At 28.5% G+C, this 14,128-nt stretch overlaps 1 protein-coding gene across 1 annotated transcript; it reads left to right on the top strand.

Moving 5' to 3' along the window:
* Positions 1–203: 203 nt before the first annotated feature.
* On the top strand, positions 204–13,139 carry LOC124359597 (follicle cell protein 3C-1-like). Its single transcript, XM_046812478.1, has 5 exons — positions 204–482; positions 6,430–6,488; positions 8,843–9,023; positions 11,211–11,288; positions 12,981–13,139. The coding sequence occupies exons 2-5, from the start codon at positions 6,442–6,444 to the stop codon at positions 13,119–13,121; spliced, it is 447 nt and encodes a 148-aa protein (XP_046668434.1). The 5' UTR covers positions 204–482; positions 6,430–6,441; the 3' UTR covers positions 13,122–13,139.
* The last annotated feature ends 989 nt before the right edge of the window (positions 13,140–14,128 follow it).

Genomic DNA, 14,128 nt, shown 5'->3' with positions numbered 1-14,128 from the left:
TAACACAGATACAATTTTATTTCTATAATCAATTTGAGTTATCTCAATCAGTATTTTTGAGTGTATTGTTTAAGTTTTTGTTCATTTCAATGAGATTTTGTAATCATATAATCTTTTCTTACTGTACCATGGCATCTAAAAAAAATAAAATATGTTTTTTATAACGTTCATATAAACCGTTCTCTACATTTGTAATTTTCAAGCATTTAAAAAACTTTGTACAGTATTAAACACAATATCAGCAACCTTAACAGTTATGATTGTTCATGAATTCATTCTGCAATCTACTTTTGACACTTCATCAACATGATGTAACATAACCAGCTGTTTCATCAACGATGCATTAAAAGTGCTATTGGATCACTATGATTGTGTGAGATTGCTGACATACTTCTAGTAGCTTATATAGTATGTCACCGTCAGCACCGAGTCAACTATTTTAGTCTCGGTTTCTGAGATTTGTTTGACCAGGATCCCTTGTGGTAAGAAATATTTTATAACCTACCGTATTTTTTATAAAATTTATATATTTCGCCGAAAAAATTGTATAGCAATAAAACAAGTTCTCACAAACGGCATACTGTGTATATGTCGATTTACCAGAGAAATGTTTTAGGTTACGTTCAAAATTTAAGTTTTGTTAAACTGTTAACATAACCTTTTTATCCTGTAATTATGAATTAAGTAATAAATTAGTCTAGGAGCCGAGAGTCAATTCGTGTAGTATAACCAAGCAACCTGTAATTTTTTGAAATTGATAAAAGAATTTTTCCTAAGCCATGTTAGTTTTGGTGGAGGGTCTCAAAAGTTTTAAAATTATCTAAATAAAATTTTTTCTCAGATTACATTTTTCTTAAATTTACACACTTAAAACTGACCATCCAGTACATAAATAATAGTAACGTCTTGTCAGACAACTAGATAAAGAGATTGAATGTTGTCACATTTAACCAAATAGTCATTCTGTATATGGTTAGTTAGAAAACTAGTGCCAGTGATAATCTATTTCTATCTAAGGGGAAATTTTCTAATGGCTTCAAGAAAACCCAGGTTACGTCCTAATAAAATGCATATTGGCTCTCAGCTCTTGCACTAAAAGGTATTATACTTCATCCAGAACTTATTACAATCAGCAAAACAATATATATATATATATATATATATATATATATATATATATAAATCAATTCTACTTTAGTATATTTCTTTACTATAGTTTCATTAATTTATTTGTAAATATTTTTTTAATTATTCATATCTGCCATATTTGTTATTGAAATTTTCATCAAATAAAGATGAAAAACGCCATTTCTTAAATATTTCATTTTATGTATAAATTTATAATTTACCTGCAATATAATTTTTAAGTAATGTTTTAGTTTGTTTAGTTACATATTGCTTGGTTTTAAGTTTATCCTGCAACAAAATCTCTGCTGTTAAAGAAAAAAAATATGTAATGTTTATTCCTTATTTTAGTTGTAAGTTACAGTATTCAAATTTAAAGTTTGAAACAAAAACATATAAAAAGTCATCCAAAATGAAAATGTAATGATATTTGTCTTCTTTAATAGAAGTTTTATTTTCTTATGTTCTAAGTTATTTGTTGACCAAATAGATTTTCCTACTTTAGTCAAAATCTCTTTTATTTTCTCTCTTGTCATGAAAAAAGTTTAACATTGAAAAAAAAATTATGGTTGCCTGTAAAGTCGGTTTTACGGGCGAAGATTTTACGTGACAACGTCTTTTTCTCGGTAGAATATTTATTGATATGAATATTATTAAATTGCACAATAGGAACAAGGAATTGAATGAAAATAAGAATTGCACAAATTTTAACTATAGAAATATATTTTGTTTACTAAAACATTGTACATAATTTGAAATTAATTAAAATTTGTTATTGTAAATGGTAAAGTTGAATAAAACATTTACTAAAATTGGAATTTGAAATTCTTGCTAAACACAGTTAAATTCTAACTCCGCGCGTGGTGATTGGTTGGTTTAGTTCGTTTGTTTGGTCGCACTGTTATGACAGGTTAGAGGTTATAATTTGTTATTTTTAATGTTTGACTAGCAATACGCGCTGTTTCTTCTCAATCGACTGAATTACGATTGATTGCAGAGTGATTTAAACTAATAATTTACTTAACACTATCAACATTTGTCAATAATATGACATAACCTATAAACTCAGTTTCTCAACTTTTGTGTCAATCTAACAATTAATCAATCAATCATAGTTTACGATAATGAAATATCAGTGTACAATTATTTACCTTTATTGTTGTAGTTGTTGTAAATGACGAATCTAAGCACTCCACATTTTCACGAATAAACATAGTTATCTGCTTTATCCCGTGCGGCGGACCCACAGTTATCTGCTTTATCCCGTGCGGCGGACCCACTGGATGGGCATCGTAACGTTACCGGGCGTTACACTTTTTCATGAGTGACTCCGAGCCGCAACCTAATTTAAGACGTTGTCACGTCAAAAAATATGTCTGGACTTATTTAGTGTTGATTTTGTATACACTTAGCTAGCTCAAAAACTGTTTAAATAACGGTTTAACATATAAAACACGTTCAGACAACATTAAACATGTTGTATGTGTCCAATTGCTATCAAATTACATCAAAGGATGCAGGATAATACTGGCTTCAAGAGACAATAGTTTTAAATATCTCTGGAATTATAAAATAACTTCTTTGGATTTTCTTTACTTGTATGTCTGTGTCTTGTAACTTGTACTATTGTTGCAGCTGTTGACTACAAACAGCTGTATATTAAACATAGTGCCCTACCCTCAATGCTAGACCAGCCTATTCTATACCCAGGAATAAGCTAAATGACATGCTTAAGTCTCTCTGCTTATGATTGGCAATATTTGCTATCTGTATTTGATGACAGCAATCCAGAAATAATGTTGCATTTTGTATTTAATATTTTAATTAACAATTTAAATTATTTTAAAACTTTAAATAAAGGTAAAGGATCCTATGCGAAAAAAAGCTCACTCATAAGTGGTACACTAAGGAAATGGCAGAAATGAAAGTTCCTTGATAATGTTGAAGGGTAAAACTAATAATAATAACAAAGCATTTAAATGTTAATGTGATAAATTAAAATACAATTGTAAAAAGTCAATAAAAGATGCAAAATTACTAAATAACATTTACTATATTTAAGAAAGCACTATTAAATGGAAAGTTGCTAGAAATGTTATTAAATATGATACAGAATATAAAGAAAAAGTTAAGTCTGGTATGGAACCTGGATTTTCTTAATAATTAATTAATTGATTCTAAATTTAAATTCAAATATAAATTATTTATTTGCACATAACAGTTATATACAAATGCCACAAAGATATCACAAATTGGTGCATCGTTATAATTACATTATTAAAATTGTAAGAAACGTAAAACTAAAATCAAATAACTCTACTTTTAATAGGTCTGAACCTCTTGGTGAGAGAAATCGTAATGCCACTGTAAGGTTTAGCTGAAAGAAACACAAAAGATGTCCTGACTGTTGATAAACTGAAAATACCCGAAAGTATTGATGTTTATAACATGTTACATAATATATTGAAAAGCATAGTTCCAAGCTTGGCTGATCTTCCTGCAAAATGTATTAATAGTCTATTAAATAAAGGCAATTTTCCAGACGTTCTTAAAATCTCTTGGTTGTGTCCGCTCTATAAAAAAAGCCCCAAAAACCAACCACAGAACTACCAACCTATGTCAATAATTCCCATGTTAGGTAAACTAATAGAATCAATAGTATATGAACAAATTAGCAAATTTTTGGAATCAAATAAATCCTACTCAATATAGCTTTAGAAAAGTCAACAGTTTGTTACATCACTTAGTCAGGCAAATTTATCTAACTTTTGAAGATAAAACATACGCTCAGTCTACTCTGTGTGACCTGAACAAAGTCTTTGACTATGTTGAAAGCAAAATTCTCATACAAAAATTAAAATAATACGGTTTCCAGGACTGGTGCTTATATTTCTTTTTAATCTTACCTTGAAAATCGTAGACAAATGGGGTACATGAATGGCAATTGGTCAGATGAGATTATTGTGGGTTCTTACACAAGGCTGTCCTCGATTCTCTGTCATTTATAATTTATATAAATGATTTATTATTAGGAGTAAAATGTGAAACCGTTCTTTATGCAATGATACAACCTATTTTAATGTTGGTAAGAATCTCTTTGAGCTTGGGAAGTTGGTTGATAAGATACTGGGGGATACAGTCACCTGGTTCAGTTTGAATGGGCTCTTATTGAACAAAGAAACAAACAAAACATAATATTTAATTTGAAACGAAATCCACTAACTTCAATTAACAATAACTGTAAATATGCGAAATTTGTGGGAATTTATATTGATTTTTTTCAGTCTTCTAGATAAGTAGACCTACACTAGTTCTAGATTCTCCCAAGTTATATGCCTTACTAGACATTTGAATGATGAAGTATCCCAAAACTACGTCAGAACAATTTGCTTTGCTTATTTCCAGCTGTTTTAGATATGGTTTAATTCTGTGGGGGAGCTGTAACAGGACGTCTCGATTCTGCAAAAAAAGTTATTAGAGTCATGACTAATTCAGGTCCAAGGGATCACTGCAGACCACTTTTTGTACAGTTACAAACTGTAATTAATTTATACTTATTTGATCTTAGTATATACATATTTAATCATCAAGAGAGTCTAAAAATGAATTACATTTGCCATAAACATTATACCAGGAACAAAATGAATGCTGGTATAGAATATTACAGCCTAAGTAAGACCTTAAATAGCCACATTGTTTTGTCTCTCAAAATATTGATGTGCTGATACCTATATTACTTTGTACACTGAAATCACTGAATTTAAAAGTAATTTTGATTCTTGGCTATTAAAAATCCATTTTATAGCATGAAAATATTTACCTTTTAAACATAAATTTCAATATCTATTTTCTTGTCTCAAATTATTTAAAAGATTCTTTCTTATATTTAAACTACATTTATGACATTGCCAGTGATTTGTACACATTCAAATGAGAAATAAAAATTATTATGATTATGTATGTGTGTGTAAATATTGTTTTATAATCAACTATTTAAAGCTTAATTTATTAGTACTAGTTTAATTTATAAATCTTTAATTATTTATACATTATTGCCTAATTGTTTAATCTAATATAAACAATTAAGAGCCATTACATCTAATTTTAGTTTGTGACATAAAATGTATAGGTTAAAGATTATAATTAAAAGATAGTTATGTAATTTAAGTGTAAATTGATGTTATGTTTTGACTTTGCCTATAGCTGTATTGTGACATCGTCAATGATTACAAATATCCGTATGATAAATAAAGATTTATGATTATTATTGTTTCAATGTGATTAGCTGAATATGTGTTAAATACTTGTTACTAAGAAGTTTACCTTTTTAATGCATATTCTAAAATGTAATATTATTTGTAATCTCTGATTAGTTCAAACTAAAAGGTTTTAAACGTTGTAAATTATTTAACTTATTGATTTTAAAGTGAAGAAGAAGTGTGTGCAATAACGATTTTTAAAATACAGTTTTCTTTGTAAAAATAAAATATGAATTTTCATACAAAATTAAAATATATATAATACTAGAATGCATTTTCCAAGGCCATTCATTTAGACTAAAAAGGGCTTTAAGTTTTCTTATGTATCACATATACAACAGTGAAAGAGATCACATTTTTTAGAAAACCTCAAATATTTCATTAACTTAAAGTATTGTAAAGTAAAGTGAAAAATGCAAAATAACTAAATATGCTAGAAATAGTGCACTGTAATTTGCGAATGAATGATAGAATGTGCAAGGTGTAAGAATTTGTGGAGTGTGAAGACTTACTTGTGGTTTGTAATTCATTATCCACAATTATTAAAATATTTACTTTTACAATTCTTTTTTTGCTGTATAGTACTTTAAAAAAAATAGCATAATAAGATGATAAATTTTAGTGTAAAAACCCTTTAACAACTTAATTCAAATTTATCTTAGTAGTAGCTACATCAAATACACTCCTCCACTCTCTGTAATTTGGTGGTAAACATTTTCCTAACATTTAGCATAATTAAAGTTGTCTTTTTGCACCCGAAAGTGTGATTAAATCGAGTATATATTAGTATATACATCTCAAATCTTTGAAAAATGTTTTAAATTGATATTTATTTTAAGGAATTGAGATTTTACATAAAAATAAAAACCTATTTGGTAACGAATTGTTCTTAATATATTTAACCAATTTTTTTATAAAATAAAATCAATTCTACACACAGTTTTGTTTGACCCCATAGTAGATGTATGAGGACACAATGTGCTGTGATGTTATCACCAAATTCTCTTGCAGGTATTCATAAAATAATATAGTATTGATTTTGCAGATATCTTACACTATGCTTTGGCCACAAGCCCTTGTACTTCTTTGTTCTGCTGTATTTTGGTAAGTTATTATTTTGAGTTAATTGTGTAGGGTTAATAATATGCCATTTGTACAGTAAAAATATTTTAAACATGATATAAAAAATTAATTTTAGGTTATGATTCAAAATTGATCCATCCTTAAAATTCTATTTAAGATTTGGAACTAAACAAATCATAAACCTCTATTTAGTAACCATTTTATTTGTTAATCCATATTTATCGAACCTTTCAAACCTGATTTTAGTATCTTGCTGCTGTTCAAGATGACAGAATGTTCAGTTTGTCTTATAGTTATCTACAAGTAGTTTATTTGAATATACATTACATTTGTCAGATTTATTTATTTTACTCAAAGCCATTACTTTAAAAGGTGTAAAAAAGTAATTTTCAGTTGTAATAACCACACAATGGCCAAGATCTTTGAAGATTTATTAGAAGTTGCCTTATTTAAAAAGTTATAGCATTTATTTCTTCATAATTTGCCTTATTTATAAAGTTACTTATAACATTTCTTTGAATTTCTGCATCAACCAAAGAGTAGAGTATCCACAGGCCTGGAAAAAACTTAAATAAATTTGTTCTTTATGCCTTGAGGTTACAGTAACCTAACATAGTTATTTCAATAAGTTATAGATTCCAAATCATAAGCACAAGCTGACAATGTGCTGTCTCATCAAAATATGTTTGTTCTTGTCTTAACAAATTGTTCCTTCATTTCAAATATAAAAATTGGTTTCAACAGGATGGAGCACCACTTCATTTTGGAATAAATATTCATATATACCTTAACCCAGTGATGAGGTGCCACTAGAATTAGTGGTGCTACCTATCTCACATCTGAGGTTTACCAAACAAAGTCCCAGAAAGTACAAATTGAGCTTCAATAAGGTGTAATGAAATAATTCAGCAAATACCGTGAGAAATAATGCAGAATGTCATAAAACAGTATTATTACAGGCTTGCACACTCTATAACCGTGGAAGGAATGCAGTTTGGACACTTCCTCTTAATATTGGATAAAGACATTTAAACTGCTTTGGTAATAACAATTGTGTACAAAAACTATGATAAATTAGTATTAAAAGTTAAATAAATATCAATCTTTCAAGAAGTGAGTTTAGATTGTTTAAAACAAAAGTTCAAATTGAAATAAATAATAATTTTTGCCAATACAGTAGAATTCCAAAACCTTGGAATAATGTGAACAGAAGGGTGGTCGAGTTTGTGAAAATGCCGGGTTATGAGGAATGGTGTTAAAAAAGAAAAATACAAAAAATAAAGTAATGTAATTGTATGTATTATTTGCTTAACAATAAAACAAAGAATAAACTGCCCATAAACAATAGTATGAAGGCATAAAGCTGTCTATAATTATAATTAAATGTAAAAACTGCCTACGTTTTAATAAGAAAAATATGCAATATCCCGTTGTTTTCTGCACTGCACTATGTATTTTGCTGCCTCAACACGAAGACAACAAAGGAACAGAAAGTCCAGTGCAGACGCACCTTTTTGTTCAAAATACTGAAGGACAGTTTTGACAGCCTTTAGTCGCTCACTTTGTGATATTTTAGGAGCGTTTACGTTATAGTCTTCAACGACAGGGTGTGGCCGAGCTATCCGGAATGCCAGGCTATCACTTGACAAGTTATTGAAACCATACTGTACATATTTTAAGCTTTTTGGGATTAAAAACTGTTCTAAAATCATTCGGTGTGACATTTGTTATCAGTAATAAGCAGGTTTAGATTGCAAAGTTTAAAAGGCATATTTTTTAGCATTTTCATGAAAACAATTTATAAAATAGTAAAATTAAATTGTCAGCATTGTATTAGGGATTAAATATTTCTTTTTAGATAATATGATTTGTATTGTAAACTATATTTATATGCTTGTAAATTTATATTTTAATATATAAATGTAATTTGTGTTTATAGTAGATTTTTTCCAAAATTTATTTTTGTCTCATTCGTATTTGATAAACAAAACAATTATGTATAAATATATCTATTCTATATATATATATATATATATATATATATATATATATATATATATATATATATATATATATATATATATATATATATATATATATTATAATACTAAATAATATTACATTGTGAAGCAAAATATATCTATCTTTCTATAACTTGTATAAACCCATGTTTTCAATAATGGGAGTTATAATACTAAATAATATTACATTGTGAAGCAAAATATATCTATCTTTCTATAACTTGTATACACCCATGTTTTCAATAATGGGACAACAGGCAACTCCAGTAAAGTTTCCATCTTGGGTTTGTATGGGTTAAGCAATGCTCAATATATCCTGATATTTATACTTGACAAGATTCTATCCTGTCCTAGTGTCACCCAGGATTTTGCTCCAGTGCCGTGTACCTGTGGATTATTCCCGACAGACTATTTCGACTATAGCAGCCGTAAGCAACCTGTCAGTAAACCAGGTCTGTCCTTTGTGCTCGACCACCCCCACGCCCAACCATGCTCCCTCGACGACCTTCAGTGTGCTGACAAGTGTATCAAAGAGGTCTGTTTTAGTAGTATTTTAATGCTAGATCTGGTCATTTATTTTTCTTGTTATGTTTGGTTTTTATGTAGAGTTTGAATAGAAAATCAGCCTATTATAATTGTTCTCATATTAAACATTTCTTCATAACTTCACTGAATATGACCCTCAGAGTCCAAAACCACCTCCCATTGAGATTCTGTTTTATATATATATTGTACATTACTACATGTAGAAATGATAACTGTAACAAAAAATCCCAGAAAGAGTTGAAACTTGGTACAAAAATTGGTCTTATAAATATCTCAGCTGTTTATTGCCAAGTTTAGTAGGTACACAATATTATCTCTCAATATGACAGCTATTCAGACTTCTTTTAAATTCACAAGTCCATCTATCTATATATATATAAAAATGAATGAATGTTTGTGTGTTTGTCCTTTATGGAATCGTAAACTATTTGACCCATCATTACGAAAATTTGTATGTATGTGTATTTTTCCACAAAGAAGGTTTCTATGCTATGTCTATTGATGTAACTCGCCTCCAGGTGGCGTTGCCAAAGATAATAGTTTTCAAGGCGCCTGTACATTATTAACTGCAATTACGAGACAGTTACAAATATTTAATAGCCAAACACTATTTGAAGGCGCTAAGTTATGATGTATATTTGTCTTGAAGATAAATTTCTGGTTGAACTTAAAGCTTGAGTGTTAGACCACTTTATAATAAAACACATGTACGTGTACAATGGCTATAAACATATACAGATTTTCTTGATCGTGGCAACAAAGCAAACTCTACATCGGCGTTGGAAATATTATTTACTTGAGCCAGAAGTGCACATACACGGGTAACGCTTACGAAAAGTGTGCGAAACCGCGGGAAACAGCTAGTTAGTAATAAATCTAGAGATTAGATAAATAGTGTTCTGTAATGCTTATAACATTTCTTAAACTTTTTACTATGGAACATTTTTTTGTATCTTGAATATCTTCAAAATTGAGTGCACAAAGATCCTATGAGAAAAAATGAATAATATTTCAGGTTTCACAAAATATACCTAATTCTTTTTAATTAACCTGAAGTACTTTATACAGCATAACATTAAGTTGGGTTCCTAGTTCACATCAGATAATTTTTTGCATAAATCAAGTACTAAGCCAAATAATGTATAATAATGTAAAATAATGTATAAGTTTAAAATTGTATAAAATTGTTTTAATGCTATAGTAAAGGTTATAAAAACATGCAAATTGGCAAAAAAAAACAAGATTGTTTTATTGGCAAATAAAAATAAAGTTTTACATATTAACTCAATATTTGTTACAATAAAGGTATTACATTTTGTGCGTTTTACTGTATAATTAATATTTTTTGTTGTATCTTCTACTACAAAATTTGGAAATGAAATTGGGAAATCTATAAATTTACCTACAAAACATGTAATTATTCTGTAGAAAAAATGTACTGCTAGTACATATAATAGTATGATATATCTGAGAATCTTAGCTTTTGTAACTAGTAGGGAAAAGGAACAAGTTTATGAAATGTAGGCAAAGAAGATTAACATTTTATATTGTTTCTGCACTATCTATACTGTTTGTTGTATTTTACTTATTATTGTTCACAAGCCTTATACAATTTAAAATTTGTGTTTCGATTACAAATTTTAGATATATCGTACACTTTATAAAATTATTTAAAATCCTATATTCTGTTACAACTTAATTCTGCAAAATGCTTTTTGAAATCCAGCAGAATAATTTTGCCTCCACTTGTAAAATAAAGGTTTTTGTACTTCAGAACTTGACGTGAATATGTACACTAGAAAAACTCATTTTTTAATGCGAATTAAAAAAAATCAAAATCTTTACAATAGATTTATCACTAATCATCATGAATGTAGAATCGATAGATTAGTAGTAGAGTATACCAGTAGAGTATCGATAGATTAGTACTAAGGTCAATAATACTTTTTTGAGTTACTTTACAAAAACAAGTGATATATTTTGTGAAACTGGTTGGTTTGACAGAAACTTAATTATTTTTGCATAATTTGCAATATCATTATCATAATAAGCTAAGTAGCAAAAGAGATACACCAATGTGTTTAGTAGTTTGATTTTAGTGGACTTTCACAATTATGATTTTAGAAAATTACTGATATTTAATCGAGGAAACTTAATTATTAATGATATTTTTCAGATTCTTGTACTCCTACCCAACAGTACCAACAACAACATAATCTGTCGTAACATTGACCGAGACTGTTTTAAAGAACGGGTAAGATCTCTTAGTGTGTTTCAACATTTTGCGAAATAAAATATTATAAATATTGTGATGTATTTTAAAAGCAATTATAAAATATCAGTAACTTCCTGACACCTTTTTAGTAGATTATAATTAATTTCTTACTTTATTATAGGTAGTTCTAAGAAAATTCAATATATTGCAATCAATACCAATTAACATGGCATAACTTTAAAAATATTTGAATTCTTTAATTTTTATATCCACCTGACTATTAATAAAGAACCATTAGTGAAAAAGATACATGTACATGTGTGTCTTTATATAGGATATGTAGGAAACTTTGCTAGTCTAAATTTAATCTTTTTCAATTAAGTATTTAAACTCTTTGAGTGCCAAACTTTTTTAAATTCTATTTTAAACTGCTGAAAGTATTTACTGAGGCATTTTTAACAATTTACCTAGAGTGATTTAAAAAGTCGTAACTTTGTTATTTATTGGTAAATTTTAATAATTTTTTACTTTATGAAAAACATATATATAATAATAATAATATATATATATATATTCACTTCGGGTGTATAAATGCAGAATTGCTCTATTATAAAAGTTATTGGACTTTTTGGTATAAATTTCTTTTAATATTTCGGCTTTGCCATTTTCAAAAAGGTATAATAAAATAATAACACAGCGAACAAAATTTACAGAAGTAAAATATATATATACGAGTATATACATATATATATATATATATATATATTTATTTATTTAAGTGAATTTAAAAAGAATCAAACATTTACACTGAACTTATTGGTAAACAACATTGGTAGATATTTTGTAAAATTGGTCAGTTTGATACAATTTTTGCATAATTTTCAATGTCATAACAAGCTAAGTAGCAAGAGGTACACCAAAGTTTTTAGTAGGGGTTGTTAGCTGAGATTACTGAAAATTTATTGTCTGAACATGGACCCCATGTAGTCATACTGTATCACTTGTGATGGGTACATGCTTTCCTACAAAATTCAAGATAGCAGGTCAGACATAATGCTGGAAATTCCCAAAGATTCCCAAATATATTAAAGACAATTGTAGTCGTGTCAATGTCAAAATTTTGGACAAGTGGTAGATTTGTGGTGGTGAAGCAATTGTAAATTGGCGAAAAGGCACAAATAAACTTAATCTTATGCACATTTGATGAGACCTAAGATGATGATCAGATCTCTCTAAATCCTGTTTTAGTGATGTTTTAACCATTGACTGGTAACCGCTGGCTATAGCCTGTGTAGACATGGTACTGGATTATAAGCATGCATTCTATGGCTATGTCAGTATTCAAGGTATAGCAGTTCCTTGTACTGAATTATAATACAGACATGTGTTTATTTTCGTAGTTAGGTAAGCAATAAACATATTATTAGGTATAACAGAACTTAATCTTTTGCACAAGGTGACGATCAGATCACTCTAAATGAATCTTTAATGATGATTTAGGTAAATCCTGTTTCAAGACTAGCATAGTCCCTTATAATGTATTATAATACATGCATATGTGCATATTTTCATAGCTACATAAGCAATTAAAATAAATAAATAGCAAACCAGCAAAACTTTTTAATCAACACGCCCTGTCCAAAGGGTTTATTTTAACAGTGTTAGTGTGCCTAAGTTTTTATATACTACACAGTTATTTTAAAAACTGAGATATTGAGATGGCTGTTGCAGGGATATTTTTGGATCAAGAACTGCAGGGATGTCTGGGCATATACCGCGAGGTATACTCTAAGGGAGTTTTGCTGCAAGAACGGCGCATCCTACGAGTGTCCTGATGACGACTCATACGAAAGTTATTCATTATATCATTAATAAATATGTGTTTAATTTTTTAATGTTATGTTTTTCAACCCATTTACTCTAGTAATAATTGTATACAACCACGTTAAAAATTGTTCATCCTGAAACATATTAATAAAGAAAGAAATATTCATTACATATGTTTAAGTGCAGGAAAGTAAATCCGTAATTAAGTCTTCTGGATATTCATCTATTATATCATAGGTAGCCTTATACTTGAGGGATGTTTTTTATTTGTCTCCAGCAGTGTGAAACAGCATCGTAAAGCTACGGCAGTGTTTACTGCTGGCGAAGATTGAAAAACATCCCTCAAGACAGTAGTTATAAAGTGTTGGACAAATATTCTAAAGGGTTTGATCATAAATGCAAGTATTCAAGTTTTATTTGAGGCTTTAAGGCAGTTTAAGGAACAAATTTCTGTGTGAAAAGATTTAAAGTTTACAATGTAATAGTATACAATTATCAATCTCGGCTACATATTAAATACTAGTAAAGGAATCACCCTGGAGGATCGAGGATATAATTAATTGTCAGCCTCTCTAGATTTGGTGGATGTTGAAATGAGAGGATAGCAAGGCCTTTAAAAGTACCAAATGATAAATAAACTTTTACTGGTTGAGACGTCAGAACTAGAGAGTTCTATCTGTATTTTTAAAGCAGTGCTCAGTTGAATTATAAATATTTAAACTGTGTTTGTTAGAAAAGCATCTTAAATTAGCTACGAAATGTAATAACTTTTTGTAAGTCATAACATATAATGAATACTTTTGTTTTTATGGACAAACTATCATCAAGACTGTAATTAATTCATTTATTTTAATCAATTAATAATCCATAATTGAAGAGCTTATAAAATAATGTGACTTCCGGTATGTTTATGTCATTGGATGACACAGATAGTAAATCTCTGATTGTTGTTCTATTTATGTCAAGCTAAAAATTAAAAACTTTAAACAATGTTATTGTTTTTTATATACAACCATTTCACTATCTTCTCATTTCAATCCCGATTATAACTA

The sequence above is a fragment of the Homalodisca vitripennis genome, chromosome 4 (assembly GCF_021130785.1).
Source record: "Homalodisca vitripennis isolate AUS2020 chromosome 4, UT_GWSS_2.1, whole genome shotgun sequence".
Lineage (NCBI taxonomy): Eukaryota > Metazoa > Arthropoda > Insecta > Hemiptera > Cicadellidae > Homalodisca > Homalodisca vitripennis.
Note: the sequence above shows the minus strand (reverse complement) of the source record. Positions and strands in the feature narration are given on the sequence as shown.

Excerpts from the sequence above, each read along its gene's own strand:
- LOC124359597 (XM_046812478.1), top strand. The coding sequence starts at position 6,442 with ATGCTTTGGCCACAAGCCCTTGTACTTCTTTGTTCTGCTGTATTTTG. Across the intron at positions 6,489-8,842 it reads CTTTGTTCTGCTGTATTTTG|TGTCACCCAGGATTTTGCTC; the intron begins GTAAGTTATTAT and ends ATCCTGTCCTAG. Across the intron at positions 9,024-11,210 it reads CTGACAAGTGTATCAAAGAG|ATTCTTGTACTCCTACCCAA; the intron begins GTCTGTTTTAGT and ends GATATTTTTCAG.